This window comes from Exophiala viscosa (genome assembly GCF_022695815.1).
Source record: "Exophiala viscosa unplaced genomic scaffold EDD37scaffold_10, whole genome shotgun sequence".
Lineage (NCBI taxonomy): Eukaryota > Fungi > Ascomycota > Eurotiomycetes > Chaetothyriales > Herpotrichiellaceae > Exophiala > Exophiala viscosa.
Genome location: NW_026944362.1, coordinates 401,439 through 423,827, shown reverse-complemented (window position 1 = coordinate 423,827; position 22,389 = coordinate 401,439). Strand labels below are relative to the sequence as shown.

Sequence of the window (22,389 nt, the reverse complement as noted above, 5' to 3'; positions counted from 1 at the left end):
TCCGATTTTACGTGATATTCCTTGCCCAAGGTTTGACTTGGTTCCGCAAGTTAGCGAATGTCTCATGTCGTTGAATGCAAGGTGGATGAGTGCAGTCGACAGGATCGTGAGCAGCAAGACTTCTTTTACCATGTTCAGTACGTCAGCAGCATAGAAGAAGATGCTGATGATTGGCAAGGCTGAGTCTAGCCCATATAGGAATTATGTCCAGCCTTGCGTCCATAGATCAGGGGGAGAAGTTGTCGGCATCATATTGCTCTTCTCTGCTTGCAATATATACTTTCAAGTTTGCCTAGCGGGACCTCCTTGGTTTGGTTGGCAGCTCAAAGTAGCTTTCAGACCTGTCAGACTCGTGGCCCTCAAAAATGCCCTTTTCTTCCCTCAAATTCATATCGTTTCAGCTCACGATCATAATGCCAGTGTGTCAGATCAAGCCGACCAAGACCTGAATCATCTTCGAAGTCGACAGAGCCTAGCCATCGATCCCAACCTCAGGCTCAGGAATGGAGATGTCGCTGAGTTCACTGACAACGCCGTCCGAAGGCAGATCTTGACCAGGAGTGTCATCAAGTCTCAAACCATCATCGGAAACTCCGTTCACCCCCTCAGTGTCAGCATCCGCAGCCGTCTCTTCGCCTTCTCCGTCAACGTCAGACTCATACCCATCTCTTGAAGAGCCGTGGCCCAAAGAAGGCTTTTCGCCGGCGACGTTGAGAACAAATCTCCACTCTGCAGGTGTCACAGTTGACACGCTTAGTCGGCTCTGCTTGAGCGTCTGCATATTCTCGAGAACGCCGCCATTGAGTGCATACGACTTCAACTCTTTCAAGGTAACGATCTTATCGAATTTCTTGACGAACTCCACATGCACTAGTTCCCATTTTGGCTTCTCGCGGTCGGACTTGGGGTCATAGTACGGGTGGTCAGGGTCGAAGGCGCTCTCATCGACACTGTGTTCGGCCACAATCCGCATGACGCCAGCAACTCCGGGCACAGCACAGTTTGAATGGTAGAAGAAGGCCAAATCGCCTTTTCTCATTGCTCGCATGTTGTTTCTTGCCGATGGGTTGCGAACGCCTAAGAGGTTAGCACTGAGTTCCAGTAGTATAGGTGATAGACATACCATCCCATCCTTCTGGCTCCGTCCTAGATGCGAGATCGTCAATCGAAAATTTGACGTCGTGGCCCTTCTCGATACGAGACTCGGGTTCAGCTTTCATGAGCCAGTATTGGATGTCCTTGTCGAGATCTTCCTCCTCGTTTGTTTTCGCCGCGTTGGCATCAACAACGCCAATGGTCGACTCTCCATTCAGAACATCTTCCGAGTCTGACTCAACGCTTTGGACTGGTTGAGAAGCTTTAGGTGGTCTTCCACGTCCCCGCTTAGCAGGAGCAGCCCTAGCTTGAACCGCCACCTTGTTTGCTGTAGCTGTAGCAGTTAGTGTTGCTCGCAGCACTTGACAGTCAATGCCTACTGCTTTTGACAGCTGTCTTCTTGGGGATGTCCTCCTTGTTTGCAGCGGCCTTCTTCGGTGGTCTTCCAGGTCCACGTTTCTTTACTTGCACTTCAGGTTTCGTGACCGGTGGATCGGCAGCCTTCTTTATTGTGCGAGATGCACGATGATTGTTGAAGTCGTACTGGGGCTCACTGACAGAGGTTCTCTTCGGACGACCGGAAGGGGAGATAGTAGGCACAGGTGCTGCATCTGGAATTTCGGATGTACTTCCTATACGGACTCTCTTCGCAGTTGTACCTGCTGCCGCCGGAGCTTTACGTTTCTTAGGAGGCATGGTAGAGAACAGCAACAGACAAAACAACAAGAGTATGAGATGGAAAGGGTTGCAAAGACGACAGTAACGGGTCTTGTTTTCGGCGCGATGATGAGTGTCTCCCAGATCGGTTGGAAAGTTCTCGCCGCAGTATAAAGTAAAGTGGAACGCGTCGCGCAGTTTGAATTGGAGAAGTGAATACCTAGTAGTTTAAGGTTTTGGAGACAGACAAATAACGGTTTTTCACCTCTCGACCAGTTCATCCTCACTTGTACCTCATCACACCTCTTAGCGAATCGCATGGCTGTTGCTATTGTTGTTGGAGGACGTTCAGCAAAGTGTAGCTCCATCTCAGCGTCGGCGATGATGCCCTCTGCCTGAGTCATGCTACGTACTTTTGTCGATGCGAATGACAAATGACATTCCGAAAGGTACTATGACCATTGCCTTTAGAACTAATAGGACTGCTGCTGAGTACCTGACACTCGGCCCGGAAAGCCAGAGGTACATCACATAGTACCTAGGGATCCGACTAGACATGGTATAACCGCTTGTCTCACTGATCGAATCCTTTACTCCACCAGGCTCAACTCTCTCCTACCACTACTATATGTCAGCCGGGGGTTATGTGACAAGTTGACAACTGACAACTGACAACCAAGGTCGCGGAAAGACTGTATCATCCCATGGCGATCACCTTTCCGTAGCTATCCGACATAACAACATGGCAGCTGTCAGTATATCTACGGTTACGATGTACGGAACTGCCAGAATCCTTGTTAGTCAGAAATGCCATATGCCATATGGGCGTTTGGCACTGGCACTGGCATTGGCGTGGTGGATTCCATCAAGGGTCGCCTCGGTACGAGCATTTGGAGCTACACATTTGGCGTTTCCTGTCACTTCCCGCGTGCTGCAGTCCTGCAGATCATTAACATAAAGAGGCATTAATCCTTTGGCGAACGCTACCTCCAAGTCTCTCATCAAGCTCTCCACAGGCAAGGCCCCCGAGGATACCGGTCGACAACAACACCACAAGATCCCGATGGATTCAACTACGACCTGACAACCTGACAAGTTGACAGACAAGGCATATACACCCACGTCGAGACATGCTGCGTCATGATAGTCAAGAGTATACCCTCAGAGCGACTCGATCGAACAAGGTATCCCACTTCTCACCTCTTTCTAAGGAGCCAAGACCCGACGCCTACATCATGAAGCCCATTTATGCCTCATGTCCTCATTGTGGCGGACACAAAAACATACTGCACATAACCGACCTACATCGTACAGAACGAGCCTTAAGCAGAGTCAGACCAAGCCAAATCGGCAACCGATTGCCACTGATCAGTGAATCGTTGATTGCGACGATCAGATGTCCTGCAGTGGCGCCACGTGTCGACCCGGCGCGCCCATCGAACCGACTCCAGCGAGTCAACCTAGCGTTAGTACTGTGTTACTCACAGTCACCATGATCCTCGTCAAATCGCCCTTGCAGCCACCACCACTACCCACTACCACTACTGTAAGCGTAAGGAGCCCTTCGCAAAAACCCCGAACTACTGAATGGAGTACCATAGTACGTGGTACTTGTGGCTGTAGTTTCTGCATCGCAAAAGGTAAGTTAAAGACCATGGGTACTACCAGTCTCCACCCTGCAACACAGGTGTGCAGCATACATACTGTACCGAGGTATCTAGGCATGGATGCGGTACAACCAAGAGGCTACATTCAACACGTATCCTCGATCTGACGTTGCCTCACTACACTACATCCGTAGAGGTGCTACTACCACAGTAGAGTGCATTAAGGATGCAGTCTCATGTCATGCAAATGCAAATGCAATGCAATGCAACCCCGAACCTTACCTACGAATCTGATCGACCATAGTATAGCACCTGCATATACCATGTACAGCCATCCACGCCAGACCAGAACTTTGTCCCAGAAAATCTGGTTTGAACCCTTGCTAGACAAAGCACGACAAGCATATCTTCTGGATGAAGTAAGACTCGCCATGTGTAGCCACCGTTGAACGGTCTATTCTCAAATATCCTCCGAGTGCAAGGGTCATTCGCTGCGTAGACCAAGTACACTCAGTCAACCCTTTGACCGCTCAAATCCGACAACGAATACTGTCCACCGCTTTGTATTTGCGTTTGAACCAACAAACTATATCTCTTAGCAAAAGCAACATCTACTACAATTACTGTACATACTACTCGTACATAGCTTATCGAAAAACGTGGGTGCCCGCGGAGATTTCCCCGCCTGTGCCCGGAGAATCGATCCTGTAATATGATACAGTGCGAGTAAGTGCCTCGTGTTCGCCCACGTGTGAATTGCCTCCCCTCAGTCTCGGGGACTACTGCAACTGCAATACTGATCCTTTCGACACCCGTGACCCTTGCTGCTGTTGCAGTTGCCGACCCGCACCCCCCATGCTGCACCATTGATGCACGGCTGATGCAATGCGTATGCAAATGCAAATGCACGCTGCCACGCACACCACGCATCACGCTCATGCACCCAGACGAATGGCACGAGATGGTGTCCGCCTTTCCCACCCGGGGCTGTTTCGCGTGACACTGCACACGTTGGTCCTTGGGCCGCCATGCAGCAATACATCGTAAGCCCTGCTGCAGGTGCGCCCCCTCCTCCCAATCCCACGATCTTTTTGACGGTCGAGTTTCCAAGTTTTTTTCCTTATCATGACTCCCACGGCATCTGACAGCTCATGCAGTCTGTCATCACCCCATCGATGTCCTTTCCACCCAAGTGACTTCGGACCTACCGATCTGGGAAAGGAGAAAAGACAAACGGTAAACCAGCCACATCATTCTCCTTTTTCATCGCCCAAGTTATGAAGCGACCAATCGCGCCTGATCGACCCGGAGACATTTTCCCAGCCCTGACAGAGAAGTCAAAAATACCTTAATTCTGCTTCACCGCTCATATCCGGGAAGTTACACGTGGCAAGCACGGACAAAAAGAGATATGAGAAAAATGGCCCAACATGTCGACGCAATCAGTAAGTGCATCGGGTAGCTCACCACAAGAATAAAATGGGCCGAGTCGTGAATGAGAAGAAGAACAAAGCCCCATTTTTGCAAAGACAATCCCCTCGAGATCTACCATGCACCTCTGATCTTGGAAGGTTGGTGGGACGATTACCTCGTGGTCGCAAGTCCCATGATCCTGGGCCAACCATCGCTAAGCACGCTCGGAACGAAGAGGAAGCCGAAAAGAAGAACCGCCCACCGCAAAATAAGGGACTGCAGCTAGATCTCTAGCTGTGATCTTGGAGCGAAGTGCACTCCGTAGTTAGCGCAAGCCTCCATGCGGCCAAATTGGGCCTTGTTTCCAAAGGGCTGATTAGACCTCCACCGTTCATCGCACCGAATGCGAATGTGCGATGTCTCTGAGATGGTTGATTGTAGAACGTAAGAAGATTTGTAGAACAACCAGAAACAGGATGATATCGAATCGAGCGTGCTCTTTCCAGTTGGCACAGGTGTCGTCTTATGTGCGATCTGCCGCCACCTCTGGCGGCATCATCAATCCACTTCATGACGCCTTTTCGTAGCCACTCAGTCGACGCCCAAGTGGGTAGAAACATCAGGTTAGATCCAGCTTTAGTCGTTCGGTTCGACTGTGCATTGTGATGGCGTATCTGATATTTACGCGATCCTCCAGGAGGCGTGAAGATCTTGGCGTTTTGATAAGCTGTCATTGTCCGTACCGAGGGCGAAGTCTAGCGGTGAGTCCGCTCAAAAATGGATGGCTGGACGCGTGGGATGTGTATCTTGCGGCCACGCCACTTTTCCATGCTATGGAGCCGCGAAGATCTCCCAATGGCGTTCCTCCATGAGTGCTGCGCAAGATACAGAGTGACGGAGCGGTGAGGTTCTCAGGAATGCCACACACGGACATCATGCCGTGGACAACCACTCGCGTGTAAATATGTAAAACAATATATGAGGAATAATGGGGTCATCGCTCATGGATACATAGACCAATTGTACAGTCACCCTCGCCATGGTGATTCAGATATCGCCCAAAACAACGCCAATCCAAAACCCCAAAGCCTTTCCTGCAGTGCTTGTGGCGTTGCAGCCCCCGTCTCTCTTTTGGTATCCCGATCCCATCGCGCAGATTAAAATAAAATGTATTACTCAAGAAACACAAGGTAAGTGGGGGTATCTTTGTAAAAGCTCAGCACAAATGAAAAAAGGGGATTATTAGTCCAAGAAAGATGATCCCAACATTGTGTCATCTCCCAACTTATATGCAAAGCGGCCTTGAAAATGTGCCCTTGTGACGACAGTTTGAGCATCCCGTGTTCATCGGTCATTCGTGAATCATGTCTCGCCCTAACAGGCATTGGATGCTGCCTCGTGAGGTTGCCCTCATAGTCATCGTTCTAGGTATCGTCGTCTCGGATATGAAAGAGAAATGTGTAGTGTTCCTAGGAAATGAAAAAAGTCTCCTGTGCATTATCGGCCGGAATGCCAGTTTGGATCGTAGGGATCTCTCCGAAAAGGGTCGTAGGATTGCGATCGGGTAACAGAAGGAGGTGGAGGTCCATGAGGCAGAGACCTTGGTGGTGGGGCGTAGGTGTTCGTCATAGGTGGAGGAGGCAGAGCATGGAGTGGTGCTGGTGGTTGGGCCATAAATCCTGTGGTATAAGCAGGTAGAGATGGTGAATGCGTGTGAGACCCTGCGAAGGACGGTTGATAGTCGCCTGTACGGCGTCGTTGGGCAGAAGAACCTGCTTCAGGATAATCGTGATACGGATCTTCTGAGATAAAAGGTTCGGGGCTCCCACCGCTTGTCGAGGTAGGGGCTGTCGACACTGCAGGTCGCAGGTGCTGCGGGGAAGGAGGACGTTGCAATAGTTGTGCAGAAGGAACATGCCTCGCTGCAAGGTCACGGTAGTAATTTCTTTCCGATAGATAGTAGTCGCGGTCCTCGATCAGATCCCGAAGCTCTCGCTGCAAACCTGAAATGGTCTGGGATGCCTCCTTCTCCTTTTCTTTCCTTCGAGCTCGGAAACGTGCAGAGGCACCTGCGTTGCGCTTGCGCTTTTCATCGGCCAAGCGAGAAGCTGACTGATCGTCTAGTGGTATCACCATGGGCACTTCAGTATTGACTTGAACTTGATATGGAGCTTGCCCTGCCTGGTACCCTTCGTGGGGGCCATGCATTTGAGTCTCATGGCCGTAACCTCCTTGTAGTCCAGCTGGGAGACCTCTAGGTACAGCCGGACGCTGCAATGGCGGCTGTGAATGCCCATAGCCATATATTGGTGATTGTTGCTCAATCCTCGGGTAGGTTGGCTGAGCTGTGACCAATCGATCGGCTTGATGGGATAATGCCCCCAGACTCCGAAGAGGACTTCCAGGGACAGGTCCCGAACTAGTCTGACTGCTGGACTCAACGTTTGCGGGTTTGGGCAGGTTAGGACCCGTAGCAATGGATAGCGAAGGTAGAGGTGGGATCTCTGACGATCGATATGGACCAGGATCAGCAGTGTATATTCGCCCACCAGGACTCCGCGATTGTTGGAGGGGTTGTACTGCTGAGTGAAACATAGCGTTCCTCCTTGCACCAAGACTTGCAGCACGGACCCCTGGTGATCGCGGCGTGAGCACGCGCCTCCCAGCACGTGCGCTACCTGGCTGAGCATGTTCCGTGGGCGGCGATCTTGGATCCGTGCGCTTTCGTATTTGGGGAGATCTCTCCGCAGGACTGGCAATGATGCTCCGTTGACCGATCGACCTGAAAGCCGGAGGTTCCCTCTCTGCTGGCTCTGCTTGCGGATTCAGAATACTATGCACGCCCAGCGACCGGGACGGTGTCTGAGTTGTTGACTCAGCGGATGGACGACGTGATCCGTCTCCCAACGCCACGTCTGCCACGGGTCTCCCATACGCGCTTCCCTCATGACTGCCGTAAGCCTCGGTCCTGGCAACACTGGCTGTACCTGGTCTGGAAGTGTCCCCGCCGGGCCCGAGACTCTCAAATATGGGATTTTGTGCTCCTGCATAGGCGGACGACGTGTTTGATGCCCGATCTGCTGTAGGAGAAGGTTTTGACATGTAAGTTTGACCCTCCGCGTGTGGCTGGTGCTCCAATCGCGACCATGGATGATGCTCCTGCGCCGCTCCTCCGCTACCCTCCTTCCGCCAGTGTTGAGGACCTGTGGGAGTCTGCGGGCTCGGTTGGCTGGACTTGTACTCCCACGGCTGTTGCAGGTAGCCACGATTGGCAGGTGACCTGGGATATGGGGGAAGGGGAGAGATATTAACGCCGAGGGTAGCCAGGATGACTTGCTTAATGTTCTGTTCCTGGTCAGAGAAGGCGAGATTCGAAGTAATCTCAGGCGACCCGACTCACGAGAGGACTTTAAGATGTCGACCTGGTCAGACGAGGGGTGTACAAAGAGGGACGGTGACCCGAAGTGAAGATTGCGCATTCCAAGGCTAGAAGCATTTGCGCAAGCGTCCCTAGGGCTTGAGAGGGTCGTCAAGATAATTCGTTCTTGATGCAAGAGAGGCAGCAAATGAGAGTCATCAAACGGCAACCCTGCCTCTGAGAGGTCCGTTCGAAAACCAGCGAAATGATGCCAGGCAGACCAGGAGTCGCCCCGGGCGGCGAAAAGAGAGCAAAAGGTGGTGATAATCTCAACAAGCTAGCCTGAGGTCAGCTCGTAATATTTCATCGTATGGGAGTCGGGTGTAAGCAGAAGGTAAAGTACATTGACTCGGTGGACTTTGCCTGCAATTCCTGGGACGGGGAGCGGGAAGTACTATTCGCTGGAGATGAAGGAGAGATTCTTCCCAGGCTTCTAGCGTTGGCAAGCTTTGGTTCGTCACGATCTGAGCCTCGTTACTCGAGCCAGGGACCATATTGTCTGACCTAACATCGGGAAAGCAGGAAATCATCGGTCAATGACTGAGGAGGGAATAGGGAAGTGGGTCCGCGCCGTCACCTGGAGCGGCAGACGAAAGGATCATGCAAGCAACGGGTGGATGAGGAACGCGACGCCAGTGATCAGATTTCGACGTTCGAGCATCAACGGAGAGCTAGGATGACTTTGTCCATAGCTTCGAGTATACTACGCAGCAGGCGTGTGGATGGCACCAGTCCAGCGGGATGATGGCAGCAACTGGGCACCAATGTGATAGCGCGACTTGAGTCTCCATGGCGCTGGTGTGGCGCTGCGGACGTCTCGGGGGCGTGGTAACTGTCTGTCAGGCTGTGGGGCTCTGTAGGGATGTTAATTCAGGGCCTCTTTTGGCTTCCCAAGCCGCAAAAGGTGCCAGGGGTTGAAGGATGAATGCGAAAAGTCAATGAAAGCATAGGTCCGTTAACGGCACGCAGTCCCATGACTTGAGAAAGTATGGCCCGTGATCAATAATGCGGACTGGTCCAAGGGGAAGTCGTTTCGGTCCACCCTTTTGTTGTGAGGCGGCGCGGGCAGAAGAATGGCGTTGACAGACGACCCAGGGGCCGAAGGTCTAGCGTGCAGGCAATGTCCGGCATGAAAGCTAGCTCGATTTGGGCGGCATTAGCGGCTCAGTCGGTGCCAGCTCCACCTACCTGTCTGCCTGCGTCGCCTGTCAGCGACGATGCCGGTCGTGAAATTTCGTACCGTGGGTACCAGTAAAATAACCGCTTTGGGTACAAGCAAGGCGACATCATGACCTGGGGTCCCTTACCAATCCACCACGTTATTGGATCGCGGGACTCCTACCAATTCGCCTGGGTTCAGGCATCAAACCTCCCTGGCTGTCCAATGTCCTGAGGATCTTTCTGCTTTGGGAACAATAGACATCCTAATTTGTCTGCACCCTGAAAGAACGACCGGGGTACTTGAAATGCAATAGCCGTGACAAGGGTCACATTCGTATGATTGCGTTGTTATAAATGACATTTTTGATCTCGCGGAAACTGGGAATGAAGCTGGAAACGAAGGACTTTCCTCTCTGGGCTGTCAGGAGAGGATTGTCCAGTCATGGGTACGTTTGCATCTCGCATCACACCGCTGATACAAAATTCTGATGTTGCAGGCCCAACAAGCCATCAGGGGCCTGCAAATCCCTTCTTTTAGACGTTGGGTGATGGCCTGCCGTGCGTGCTTCGGGAGAGCTTTCTAAGATTCATGACCCAAATCGACGGGTCTCTATGAGATACCGCATTGGTCAGAGGTGAACCTACCCCTCTGAAGTTGAAAAGCATGCATGGTGACGTTGTGGGATTAGCTTTCCCGGATACAAACCCATTAAGTAAGTACCCTGGACTGACTCGTCTTCGTCAGTGGCGGAACGAATGTGCAGAAGTAGCATTCCCAGCAGCAGACGAACCCACCAGTTCGAATACAGCAACACGAGTGTGCCGGCAGGGTAGGAGAAGCACGTCGGGCTCGGATGATCTTGTCGATCATATCCTTCTAGGGCTGAAATCTGTCTACCTCGAAACAGACTAAAGCATCGTGCCGGTGCATCGGTTCTTTCAGATGATCCTGCGTGCATAAGACGCGTGCTCGGGGATGCAACATTTCAAGTCATCAACGCATTAGTCGGAGTCAGTGTCAACATGACAGCTTGACAAGACCATTATAAAGTATAAGAAGTGCTCCATATACCATGGTATCACGAATGGTCCACTTCCCAAGATACATGGATCGCACCATTCACTTGGTGCTGGTTAAAGTTCAGCCAATCTGTATCGGGAATTCCCCGTGGCTGACAGGAGAGTGATAGCCATCAATAAAGGTGATTTAGGCGAGGATCTCTTTGGTGTCTTGGGGTGTATATAACTTTGTGTTTGATATGTCGACAGGGATCTCGGTGTTGATGACCAACGTTCTTGTTCGACTTAGTCCTATGACAATCATGTTGCACAGTACGGAGTAATGGTGAATGAACTGCAGCAAATTTCCTTTTGATATGGCCCCCATACTGAACGGGGCTACAGAGGCTTTCGGCAGCACCTGCTTGTTTGTGAAGACCTTGGAGCCGGAGCTTTGGCCCTAATGATAGGCGATTAGTCCGATCTGCCTGGTTTTGTAAAAAAGAAAAAAGAAATCAAAGAAAGCCACCGAATCAGGAGGATTGTACAGACCACGCAGGAGTTGCATACGGAGTATCTCAAGGATTGTGTGTTCCAACGTATGCGGGTAATGCGCGTAGGGGCTTGCTTCTCCTCTCGCCCGTCTCGAGCACTGACTGTATTCCACAACAGCAACCATCGAGAAGATTGAAGCCGTTGCATGCTTTTCGACAATAACGAAGAAACAATGAACGCGCTCTGCACATCAACTCCACAGAGGTTGCCTGGTTGCAGGTTCGGACTGTCGAACCGAAGGCTTAAACGCCCCTAATGGGCCATGGCACTGTAGGGTCCTCATCGGGCAGGTCGAAAAATAGATACAGCCTACAGGTCTCAATTGACAAAAATGTCATTTATAACAACGCAATCATACGAATGTGACCACTGGGGACAGATCTACAGTGTCAGCATAGATTTGAGTATCTTCGATGGGCTATGCCGCAACTGGCACACTGCTATCGCAGAGGTCTTGTCGGAGTGATGTTGCGAAGAGGTCTTGAGTCGGTCAAGTCCGTGATGATAGTGGGATGGTGAATGTGACCCTTGGTTTGAACTTCCCTGGCACTACGAGAAAGTGATATCTCTCTTGGAATGTCATGATTGGGTTTTACGTCATTCGTTGCAACAACGATTGTTCCATGGGTCGTCAAGAATATTCTTTCAGAGTATTGGCGACCTCACCTGCAGATGATTTAATGTGGCGGAATATACCCAGACCGGCGAGAGGATCATGTCGCCGACGGTGCGGTGGAATTGCGTCGGTCCATTGCTAGTAGTGGTGAGGTGCTAGTGAGCTTGATTCGCAGGTCCAAGCCTAGCGACGGCGATGGCGCAAGTGTGCCTAGCTTTTAATCACACGGCTCACACCGAGAGTATCCACGAGCCTTCCCAATCGAGATTGTGGGATGGCCACCTCAAGGGCAAAGACATTTCAAGCGATGGGACCATAGTGCTACTCAACATTGAGCAGTAATCCCGTGCCACTTTGGTCAAAGGACCTTCATGCACGCACAGACCTGCTGTCTGCAAGAGTGACGATGAGTAGGGAGGCTACTCATAAGTGGTTGCATGCCACGTGGAATGGACCTCGTATCACGGACCAGCAGACCCCTCCTTCGCTTACCACAGACCATGTTTTCGAGTCAGCCACCAGGGGCCAGCTAGCGATAGGTATTTCTAATATCGGTTGCAAAATTGCACCTTCACTCCGTACCTTTCCGCCAATTTTCGCCTAGGAGGAACCATCACCATGACCTATGGTAGTTGATGATGTCGATGGAGCCACTGGTCAGGCCGCTTGACGATCGTTCACATTGAAGTGGTCTCAATATGTTAATATGCACTAGAACACCCGACCTTGCTTGTGGTAGTGTGCCAATATTGGGCCGTTTTAAATGGGCAAACTGGTCAACGGGAGAGCGGAGATCCTGGTCGCCATCCTCTAGAGGTTAGTAGAGTCCATTGTTCGGTCGCAATTGAATCAACGGTGAGTTCTCCGTACTAGCGCACGACACAACAGCAATTGTCTGATTCTTTTTTCCGCCGGACAACATGTTGCTTGATTCGAGACGGCGACAAGTTTCCGAATGAAGAGCATGTCCCGCCATTAAGCGACAGAGCCATATATGCTAGGGCATTGATCAACACAACGCCAACCTCTCCGTTCACCGCCTGGAGCTTGTTGGAAGAAGATAACGAGGAGGAGGCGACCTCAAGTGTTTCCTGCGAAACTTCGTCGTCTCGCATCCATCCCGTTGTTTCCAGATCAAGAGACGGCACTTCGTACGGCCGATCCCGCGTGTCCTCGTGACGGAGGTAGGAGTGATATGGCAGCTAGATGCAAACGTGACATACAATCAGTAGCACGGTGAGAATCATTATTGTTGTGTTGACGACGCAGCCCAAGCAATAAGAGCAGAATCACCAATCTCGCTTGCTCGGAACCAGGTAAGGATGTCGCCCGGGACAGGGCTGTCTCGCTTGATACTTTCTGGAAACAAAAATTGTTCCATGGCTGAAGCCGCTGAACACCACTCCTTGGCTTTCGAAGATTACAAATGATACAAGTACGAGTGCAAATACTTTAGTCCTCAATCTCAATGGTATTGAGGCAAGGATCGCCATCTCGCTTGTCGTTCTGAGTTCAATCTTTTATGGTGAGGTCGCACTCGTTCATCTCTGGACCATGGACGACACTATCGAAGCAAGGATGGTTGCCTCGCTTGCCATTCTACTACTGTAAGCTCAGTCTCTACCGACCCGGTCATATTCACTCACCCTGGACCATGACCGACACTATCGAATCTGATGACCAGGGGCCAACGACAGGCCTCGTCCGCAGCACCATCGACCCTGAGTTCAGTAAACGAGTGACTAGCATGAACACCCTTGCGCAGCTAGATCCCAACACAGCGTACGTATATTTTCATATAGTCTGGGGACCGACGCCGGAGGAACGATCCCTTGACGTCCAAGTTTCAATATTTAATTTCCTGATACCTCCGACCTGGGAACACATCCAGGTCTCTAGAAAAATACGACACCCATCTAGGGCAGACGAGCACGGTACTTCGGCATGCCCTTCACACCGACGTCCACTCTGAACAAGTTTCCAGCAAATTTGGCGGATTCGGGATATTTTTCTGGTTCAGCCTCCTTCGCACTAGTGATGAACATCTCCGTGCCAGCAAAGGTTGGGCAAGTGATGTTGCGGGTGGGAAGGTGAATGATCCCGGTCACTTGTCCTTGAGGAGAGATTCGAATGACTTTCCATCCGCCATAACAAGCGTGCCAAATGTTGCCCTCGACATCCATGGCATGCCCATCGGGGTTGACTCCCTTCTCGTCTAAGTGGAAGAAGGTCCTCTTGTTGGAAATATCTCCGGTCTTGGGGTCGTAATCAAACTCGTACACGTTTTGGGGCGGTGAGTCTGTCAGGAACATCTTGTTGTCGCTGGCATTCCATGTGATGCCGTTGGGGATGGTCATTTTGTCGTGAATAGTGCGCAGCTTGCCATCGGGGTCGAGTCGGAACAAACAACCTTCTTCAGTCGGTTCAGCAATTTCGGGATCAACAAAAGCTTCGACCCAGAAGCGTCCTTGTGTGTCGACCGCGCCATCATTGGATCGCATCCTGGATTGACATCAGAGGTGCTTTTTACGAGAAGTGTCGATCAAGTCTCACCTTCTCATCTTGTCCTCAGCGTCAGAACCTTGCCAGTACTTGGCGACATATTCGTGCTCGCCAGTCTTCAAGTTGAACTTGGTGATACCATCCTTTGCACCGGTCAGGATGACCTCCGAAGAGTCAACGCCTTCGATATTCGCTGTCACTCCAAGCGGCTGCTTCGTGTCGATGATCCGAGTCGAATCGGGGCCTTTGGCCAGATCAATGATGTACAATTTCTTGTTGTTTATGTCCTAGATTTCGGCAACTCAGGAATTGTAACTGAGGCCCTTAGAAAGCATATGGTGTACTCACCATGTATCGAAGCTCATGGCGTTCTGGAGTGTAATACGGTCCTTCCCCCAGACTACATTTTGAAGGGTAATATGCCTGAAGGACATCAGCGATTCAGTAATGGCCAGACGATTCTGCTACTCACCTCCTTCACGGTCCACTCCTGTACACCCATCGCTTCTGGACCACTTAGTCTATCTCAATGAGATTTCAGAATTGCGGTGCTATGCTTTCGTAGCTCCGAGCAGGTAGTGCAGTTGCAAAAGTGCCACTAACCATCGAGAATTCGCGGCGGAGAAAGTCGAAGGAATTATATCATGATGGAGACGATATCCGCTGCCAAGACTATACCATCGTCTTCTGTTTATTCTACCTCCCTGGACATTCTCCTATCTCGTGATTGAAGATGATAATACGTCCGTAGTCCAACGGTCTACCGTGATAACCTTTACGTTGGGGAGTAACTTGACAAGATAATGCAGATCTATATTGTCGCTCCTTCCACATATGTAGACCTGACAGAGCCGAGGATCAGCCGCCACGTTAAAGAACTCGGAGATGCAGAATGAGCGCCTCAAAGACCAGCCAACTGTCCCCCACCTCTTCACGGTCTGACCTCCGGGCGCATGAAGCTCCCACATTCGTGATCTCCCTTGAGGTTGTAGCTGTATAGCAGTCGAAATTCGGCCTCTTCGCCGCAGTTACATCATCCCTGGTGGTCGCAGACCTGACAAGCCTGCTAGTTGTGGGAGGACTTGCACCAGGGAACGTCTCGCTCCTGCCTCTCGATGTTGTGCAGTCTCACAATCCTGAGCATCACCGTAAGCGAAGCTCGTTCGAGTCGGACTCTTGCCTCTGAGCTCCTTGGAGCTATCGGACATTGCCATGTCTCATTTCTCGACTCGTTGACGCTCGATACGTGATCCGAGGGCTCCTCGGGGTGACCTCGCATTGGAAGAAGCCCATTCACAGATTTTGTCGGTAGACTGTCACCATGTACGCTCATTGCTCGTGAAAATCCGGTTTTCGAAACCTCATGCTCGTGTTGGTGGTGCAATGAACGCTTTCACGGCCAGAATAGCATTGCCGTCATGCGACCGCAGTAGATCGGTAGCCTTTGTCTTGGACAAATCGAGTTCCTCAACCTGCACATTTATCAGCAATGGCCCAGCATTCCATTTCCATGCTAGACGAACCAGAAATCCGACGTCCTCAGCGGCAACCTTGACCTTCTTTTTCGTTTCTACCTCTTTCTTGCTCTCCGCCTTTTTAGTATCCTCCTTCTTCTTAGTGACACCGCTCGCGATCTCGAGTCTCGACATTGCCTTCCCCAACGCTTCCTGGTCGGCGGCGGAGTGTTGTTTGTTGGTAGTCTCTCCGTTCTCCTGGGACATCTCGTTTGCGTTCAAGGCGTTGAGAGCCGCCGCGGCCTTGCGGTCTTCGGCATTCGCAGGCAGGTTCTGAGTTTCATCGTCGCCAGCCTCGCCGGCTGTGGCAGCAGAGGGAATGGGTTCGGCCATTGCGTATGTGACTTAGACGTGTGTCGTAATCTGGTGGAATGAAGTGAAATGGTTAACACATAACGTCGATCTTCAAACAGTGGTACGCAAATGGACACACAAATCCCGAAAGGGAATGGTGTCCCGTTTGAATACCACCAGATATTTCTTGACTCACCACAGTTTCACATTTCTGCAAAGAAAACGATTATATACAATATAAAAGCAGTCAAATCGCGTCTTGAGCATCCGGAAAGGAGTTTGGAGTCATACTTTGCGTTGAATCGGTCTGGAACATTCAACGTTGACTAAGAAAAGGCCTCACAGGAATCTCCTTACCAATACCTCTCCCCCCCTACAGCACAGTCAATCTTGCATGGACTCGATCGGAGCCTTGCCCTCAAGAATGGCTCAAAACGGCGCTTCAACTGTGTGGACGCCGTCCAGCTGGAAGACCAAGCCTATAGTCCAATCTGTCTCCTACAAAGACACCGCTTCTTTTGAACAGGCTAAGAGCAAACTCAACACGCTTCCACCACTCGTAACGCCACGTGAGATAGTCAAACTGAAGAAGGAACTCCGCGAAGTCGCTTTGGGCAACGCCTTCCTTCTACAAGGTGGCGACTGCGCCGAACTCTTTGACTATTGCAACCAGGACATGATTGAGGCCAAAGTCAAACTCCTGCTGCAAATGTCGCTGGTTTTGATCTACGGTGCCAGGAAGAAGGTCGTTAGAGTCGCCCGAATGGCTGGCCAGTATGCAAAACCGCGCTCTTCACCCATGGAGACCATCGACGGCGTCACCATGTCCAGTTTCCGGGGCGATATCCTCAACAGCTACGAGCCAGACCCGGTTCTACGTGAGCCCGACCCCAAACGCCTTGTTGATGCCTATTTCCACTCGGCAGCCACGCAGAACTACCTCAGGGGAGCTCTTTCATCCGGTCTAGCGGATCTACACGCCCCTCTGGACTGGAGTCTGGGTCATGTCCGTGACCCAACAGTCCGAGACCACTATCAAGCCATTGTGGAACGCATTACAGACACCCTCGAAATGATGAAGACCATCGGCCTGGACACTTCAGGTGGTCTTGAGACCGTCGATCTTTTCACTTCCCATGAAGGCTTGCTCCTCGAATATGAGGAAGCCCTCACGCGCCTCTTCAAACATCCTTCTAACGCGTCTCCACCCACCCTTCCATCCTCCAAACCAAGTTTTCCCCAAAGCAAACCCCGCAAAACCTCGCTTCCTACACAGCTCCCACCTCCCTTACCACCAACACAAGGCTACTACGACACATCTGCACACTTCATCTGGATCGGCGACCGGACACGGCAACTTACCCATGGCCACGTCGAATTCTTCAAGGGCATCGCGAACCCCATTGGTGTCAAGGTCGGTCCCAGCATGCCGGCTTCCGACCTAGTCCCTCTACTGGATATTCTGAACCCCAGCCACGAGATCGGCAAGATTGTCCTGATCACTAGATACGGTCACGACAAGATTGCCGCACACTTACCCGGCCATATCCGTGCCGTCCAGGCTTCTCCTCACCGCGACACCGTGGTGTGGCAGTGCGATCCCATGCACGGCAACGGACGTAATGCGACGGTACCGATGAGTACGGCCAATGGGGAAGCTACCAACGGCACATCAACCTTCAAGACCCGCCGTTTCACCGATATCCTTTCGGAGCTCAAGCAGGCGCTGACCATCCATCGCTCTATGTCCAGCTATCTGGGAGGTGTGCATCTGGAACTCACAGGCGAAGCTGTGACCGAGTGTGTTGGTGGTGCCGAAGGACTGACTGAGGAAGACCTGAGCTTAAATTACACGACGTTCTGCGATCCAAGACTGAATGAGAAGCAGGCTTTGGAACTGGCATTCTTGGTTGCAGGCTTTTATCGGGAAGGTGGCGACAAGAAGAGTCTGAACGAGTAAATGCCTAGTGTTCAGACCTTGTTATCCCCTGCCACGTTGTCCAGCTCTTCCAGTTTCTGGCTGTCGATATGTGGCAGAGAAGGTGGTGCATTGAGCAGATTTTTTCCACCTGTGATCAAGTCACGCAGAGTCGCTGACACCACCACGATCCATAGTACAAGAACGCAGACCGATGTTATCTGCCCAATTGTCAATTTCAGGTATTTTGACGTTCACAGGGTGGGTTTTATACAGATCCAATGACTCTGAAGAACCTCGATGGAATCTCTTGGGCCAAAGCGTTACTCGACAGCGCAAATGTGCCGATCGGAAAAGTAAATCTGGAGTCTGTCAACATACGTGCAATTCAAAACCATGGCGAAGACTTTACCCCCACCACCCCATATTGAAGGGGAAATGTTTGCAATGGTGAATCGACGCTACGGCGAGGAACAACCACAGCAACGTAAATCCCCACATGATCAAGCACAGGAGGATTCCGAGGCTATACGCCAGATCACCAGCAAGTGGATGGATCGTTTTCGTCAAAGCAAAGATCCTCATCGCCACGTTTCCGAGTTTCGAGATGGCGAACCCGCCCATTCCCAGCGGGCCTATCGGCATGAAACACGACACAATAACTTCTCGGGGCGGAAGTTTATGGATGGCCAGTCGCTGGAAGTAGACGACCATGATGAACAGCGCTGAAGGCACGCCGAGACCCCAGAGGACGTAGCCGACGATCACAGTGGCGAGAGCTTGTTCGGGCCGAGGAATCACGTTGGCAACGACTCCCGCCGAGGCCGAAGCCACGACAGTCGCAATGATGGGAAACAGCTGCAACGCCGTGTATCCGGAAAGGGGCGTCTCGTTGGTCCTCTTGATCAGCAGGAAGGGCAGCCACAAGGCGCAGATCAGGGACATGACTGCATCGGCCATCCACAGGCTACACGTGTCCAATCGTCAGCATTTAGGACCGTCAGGTTGGTGTAATTGAGCCAGACAACATACCCCCAAGCAGTGTATACCACCCATTCGCCCCAGGCAGGAACACACACGAAAACCATCATGTTGATCAAGGTCGACATAGTCTGCTTCTTGTCAGCCACACAATCGTTTTGCACAGTTCGGCGTCAAAATCATGTGGTCTCACGGTAGGTATAGTGCTCAAATACAACGCCTGCGTCGGCTTATTCGCTGTGATCCGTCGAGTGCAAGGCCACATTGCGAATCGCAGTATCGACAACCCGACGAACAACATGAACAACGCGAAATTGAGCACGAAAACGATCACCGACAAACAGTACAGCCATCGCGCCTTGTAAGGGAATTGGTTGAGCAGGATCGAAACGATGCCCGTGCCCATCGTCACTGTGAACCAGCTGGTGGTGAAGAAGTCAGTCATCGCTACGTTGTGTCTAGACAGAACAGGACAGCATGTGTACCCACTCGATATGAGGGTCTACTTACGATGGCGTGAAATATTTGACGAACTTCCTCCATCCTGTTTCATCGCGATCATTCGAGACAGTGTGTGCGTCCGCATCTGCCATGTGCTTTGGCTGCGCTTGCGGAGGGCGATCATGTATGGTGCTTGGTGGTGGTATAACAGGTCCAAGATCCATTGCGGTACTACTACTGTCAAAATCATGCCCAGCGATTGTCCCCAAATCAGGATTCCACCGCTTGATATCGCCATGGTCACCGCTCCCCTCCGTCAACGACTTCGACAGAGCGAGGCCGTAATTTGTCACCATCCGGGTCAGGGGCCGTGGTCGAGGCTGACGCTGAGGCTGATGAGATGTATCGGTCATCTTCCCGTTGTCCTTGCCCGGGAGGGAGTGTGGTTGAAATGTGCCCGCGGCTTCTGCTGCTGAAGATTGCTCAGATAATATGTGTCAGAGAATCGACACCACTGGTCGTCCGTGGCCTTAGACAGAGCAAGGTTGCAATATCAAAGCCCGAAAAGCATTCGCCGCAACCGAACGGAGTACTGTATGACTTCCTCTACAAGTCAATGGCAAGGCGTGCAGTTGGTCGTCGTGCCCACTGTCCTTAGGAAAAGTGATACTGAAACACCGAATCTGCCAACAAACCTTAGAGAACCCAAGTGGCATTGCCAGGGCGTGATATATAATCCTCTGGGTTATATGTTCGTCAATCTCTAGCCAAACGCCAGTCTCTGCGGGTTCAATGACAGCGAGTCTAAAAGAGGCAGGTATCATAATACCAAAAAGGGAGCATACCGATCAGGAGTGGCTTACAAAGAAACTCGCTTACGCTGCACGGCGAAATGAGGAAATCAAAGTATCCAATAACATTTACTGCATAAGGAAAAAAGCACAGTACTCAATGAGTGGACTGGACTGGATGAGTAAGCCGCCCTCGTGTCCTTTTTCGCCGTCCTTCTTGCAGCTTTGTAGCGTGCAGGTAACGCGCCGTAGGATCCGGGAGTTGGTCGTCTTCTTCCTCCTGGTCCCAAGATGACATAAAAATCAACGACTCCGCCAAATGAGTGTAAGCTTGCCCGAAGACAAAGATGGTCAAACAGCGTCCGATGGACGGACCATCTGCCAGCTACCGCCTGGATAGAGCAGTAAATCATTCTTCCTTCCGCCCTTGAGCTTCCATCTTACTCCAACACTCCCTTGAGAATCTGTCCTCTGCGATAATAAGACCTGTCATCGTCGAGAAACCTCTCTGAGAATTGCCGAAACAATCGTGCAAATGTGCAACCAAGGGAAGAGACGCCTGCAGAACGGTAGTTTGATATGGTCGCCCTCGACAATCGTGGTTGGTGTCCTGTCCGCAACGTCAAAGATTATTCGACGAAGGATGTGGCTCCGTGTGTCAGTCAAAGACGACTACTGCTCGATGCATTGCTGCAAAAGAGATCCGGGTAGGTCTTTTCATTGTTGATGTGATTGTACCGTCGCAAGCCTGAAAATCTTGCGACCTCTGCAAGTGGCTTACGGCACGAATAGTCGACCTCTGCCTCGGCCTGAACCCGAACCACGCTCAAAACCACGGCCGTAACCTCCACGAGTGGAGGTCGTTCCACGAAGCCCTGCTGGAGGGTGGTTACCACGAGATCCTGATCCCGATCCCGATCCACGACCATTGGTGGCTTGGCTGGTGGGTTGATGGCCGTTGACGGCGACATTAGCAAGTGGAGTGCTACCTCGTGCGAAGCTGCCGCGGTCGAAAGAGTCTGGATCGATTTCCTCGACCGGGATTTGAGGCTTGGGCTGGATTTGCTGTGTAGGAGTGCTGAAAGAAACCCGTGGAGAACGACCATGATTTCCTTTGACTCGACCACTTCCAGTAGCGCTACCACGGGTAGATGGCGTGGCTCTGGCAGAACCTCGACCTCTCGGCTTGAACACAACTTCTTCATCATCGCTCTCGCCATCATGGTAGCTGAATAGTGTCTTTGGTTCGGACCGCGGAGTCTTTTTGATCGACTCCTTGCTAGCGCTCCCTTCACTCTTTGCATCGGTCTCCTCAATTCCCAATGCACTTCTCAATTGATGGATGTTCTTCGTTGGGATGCCGAAGTCGCGTGCCAGATGCATAGTATCGGCTGAATTCGTGAGGAAGACCAAGTCCTGATCTGCCGGCGCCTTCCTCTCGTGGACGTACCAGACCACAGGATTCAGTAAGGGTTTGAGCGAGGATGGGACGGGTGTTTTGTCATTAGCGATCAAAGTGGCAGACTTGACCTCGGGACTAGTCTTTGAGCTTTGCGGTCCAGATGAGGAAGGGGAAAGAGGTGGAGTTGAGGTTGGCGATGTTGCGGCTCGATCTGCTGCAAAATTGAGCTTGTCCAACAGCATCTGGGAAAGTGCACCTCCTGCTCCGTTGTTTGCCTTGATATTCAGCACAGCCTCTTCATCATGTGGTTTTGTCGCATCAGGTGCCGATACGTTGTTCTCCTGCGCAGCCAGGATGTCCGTGTCGTCACGCAGGTAATGCGCCTCCACTGCAGTCCAAGTTGGATATTCTTCATCGGGACCTTGTAGGATGACAGGATCTGCGGCCGAATCGTCGTGGGAAGACGTGCTGCGGTCGAGAAACTTGACAGCTTTGCGGGCATTCATACCGATCTGCGAAGAGTCTTTCTTGAGAACGTGTAGGCGGCCAATTGCTAAGCAAATTAGCACGAATGGAATCTCAGAACCATGTAGCCATACTGTAGAGGGGCACAACAAGACAGATTTTCCCTTGCGACACCCAGCTCTCGATTTCTGATATGTTTCTGCTCAGGATTGTATCGTCCACAATACAGTGGATGGGATTCTGTTGTGCCATGTTCTCGTCGTGGAATGTTATGAGGTGGGTTTCGAGTCTGCGCAAGAATGGTGAATCTCAAAATTCATTCGCGCGAGAAATGGAAGGCACGATAGCTAGGCGCTTCGACTGGTTGCTCCATGACATGTCAGCGTATGCAAAAGAAAATGTGCACAACAAGCGGCAATAGGTGCAGTCAAAAGGCAGGAAGCAGTGAAGGCGCAGTACCCTGAGTGATGATTGTGGCGTAAACCGTAGTAATAATGGTTGCGCATCTTCGCTATTGCCGAGTAAAGGTCTTGTGCTTGGAGCAAGAGGCCTGGATCATA

The 22,389-nt window shown here is 51.5% G+C and overlaps 7 protein-coding genes across 7 annotated transcripts; 1 reads left to right on the top strand and 6 right to left on the bottom strand.

The window, feature by feature from the left end:
* Nucleotides 1-472: 472 nt before the first annotated feature.
* Nucleotides 473-1,791, bottom strand: EDD37DRAFT_652761 (PUA-like domain-containing protein; the record flags this gene model as incomplete). The annotated part of the gene is made up of 3 exons (XM_062818480.1): nt 473-1,077; nt 1,124-1,429; nt 1,476-1,791. 3 exons carry the CDS (start codon nt 1,789-1,791, stop codon nt 473-475), a joined length of 1,227 nt encoding a protein of 408 aa, XP_062667281.1.
* A 4,003-nt stretch (nt 1,792-5,794) lies between these two features.
* Nucleotides 5,795-7,370, bottom strand: EDD37DRAFT_637985 (uncharacterized protein; the record flags this gene model as incomplete). Its single annotated transcript, XM_062817070.1, has 1 exon — nt 5,795-7,370. The coding sequence occupies one exon, from the start codon at nt 7,365-7,367 to the stop codon at nt 6,270-6,272; it is 1,098 nt and encodes a 365-aa protein (XP_062667280.1). The 3' UTR covers nt 5,795-6,269.
* A 5,855-nt stretch (nt 7,371-13,225) lies between these two features.
* On the bottom strand, nt 13,226-14,632 carry EDD37DRAFT_113792 (gluconolactonase). The gene is made up of 4 exons (XM_062809249.1): nt 14,496-14,632; nt 14,372-14,446; nt 14,075-14,310; nt 13,226-14,023 (listed from the first exon to the last, which is right to left on the bottom strand). The coding sequence occupies exons 1-4, from the start codon at nt 14,523-14,525 to the stop codon at nt 13,438-13,440; spliced, it is 927 nt and encodes a 308-aa protein (XP_062667279.1). The 5' UTR covers nt 14,526-14,632; the 3' UTR covers nt 13,226-13,437.
* A 555-nt stretch (nt 14,633-15,187) lies between these two features.
* On the bottom strand, nt 15,188-16,047 carry EDD37DRAFT_113821 (uncharacterized protein). The gene is made up of 2 exons (XM_062809251.1): nt 15,547-16,047; nt 15,188-15,495 (listed from the first exon to the last, which is right to left on the bottom strand). Exons 1-2 carry the CDS (start codon nt 15,868-15,870, stop codon nt 15,385-15,387), a joined length of 435 nt encoding a protein of 144 aa, XP_062667278.1. The 5' UTR covers nt 15,871-16,047; the 3' UTR covers nt 15,188-15,384.
* Nucleotides 16,048-16,255: 208 nt separating this feature from the next.
* Nucleotides 16,256-17,791, top strand: EDD37DRAFT_568111 (3-deoxy-7-phosphoheptulonate synthase; the record flags this gene model as incomplete). The annotated part of the gene is made up of 1 exon (XM_062814177.1): nt 16,256-17,791. One exon carries the CDS (start codon nt 16,256-16,258, stop codon nt 17,789-17,791), a length of 1,536 nt encoding a protein of 511 aa, XP_062667277.1.
* An 11-nt stretch (nt 17,792-17,802) lies between these two features.
* Nucleotides 17,803-19,395, bottom strand: EDD37DRAFT_659182 (sulfite efflux pump SSU1; the record flags this gene model as incomplete). Its single annotated transcript, XM_062819025.1, has 6 exons — nt 17,803-17,970; nt 18,024-18,111; nt 18,162-18,716; nt 18,782-18,861; nt 18,924-19,152; nt 19,241-19,395. The coding sequence occupies 6 exons, from the start codon at nt 19,393-19,395 to the stop codon at nt 17,803-17,805; spliced, it is 1,275 nt and encodes a 424-aa protein (XP_062667276.1).
* A 1,162-nt stretch (nt 19,396-20,557) lies between these two features.
* On the bottom strand, nt 20,558-22,246 carry EDD37DRAFT_113816 (uncharacterized protein). Its single transcript, XM_062809250.1, has 2 exons — nt 21,964-22,246; nt 20,558-21,917 (listed from the first exon to the last, which is right to left on the bottom strand). The coding sequence occupies exons 1-2, from the start codon at nt 22,079-22,081 to the stop codon at nt 20,740-20,742; spliced, it is 1,296 nt and encodes a 431-aa protein (XP_062667275.1). The 5' UTR covers nt 22,082-22,246; the 3' UTR covers nt 20,558-20,739.
* Between the last annotated feature and the right edge of the window lie 143 nt (nt 22,247-22,389).

Excerpts from the sequence above, each read along its gene's own strand:
- EDD37DRAFT_113792 (XM_062809249.1), bottom strand. The coding sequence starts at position 14,525 with ATGGGTGTACAGGAGTGGACCGTGAAGGAG. Across the intron at positions 14,311-14,371 it reads GCCATGAGCTTCGATACATG|GACATAAACAACAAGAAATT; the intron begins GTGAGTACACCA and ends GCCGAAATCTAG. Across the intron at positions 14,024-14,074 it reads GCTGAGGACAAGATGAGAAG|GATGCGATCCAATGATGGCG; the intron begins GTGAGACTTGAT and ends ATGTCAATCCAG.
- EDD37DRAFT_113821 (XM_062809251.1), bottom strand. The coding sequence starts at position 15,870 with ATGGCCGAACCCATTCCCTCTGCTGCCACAGCCGGCGAGGCTGGCGAC. Across the intron at positions 15,496-15,546 it reads CTGAGGACGTCGGATTTCTG|GTTGAGGAACTCGATTTGTC; the intron begins GTTCGTCTAGCA and ends ATAAATGTGCAG.
- EDD37DRAFT_113816 (XM_062809250.1), bottom strand. The coding sequence starts at position 22,081 with ATGGCACAACAGAATCCCATCCACTGTATTGTGGACGATACAATCCTG. Across the intron at positions 21,918-21,963 it reads TCTTGTTGTGCCCCTCTACA|CAATTGGCCGCCTACACGTT; the intron begins GTATGGCTACAT and ends TAATTTGCTTAG.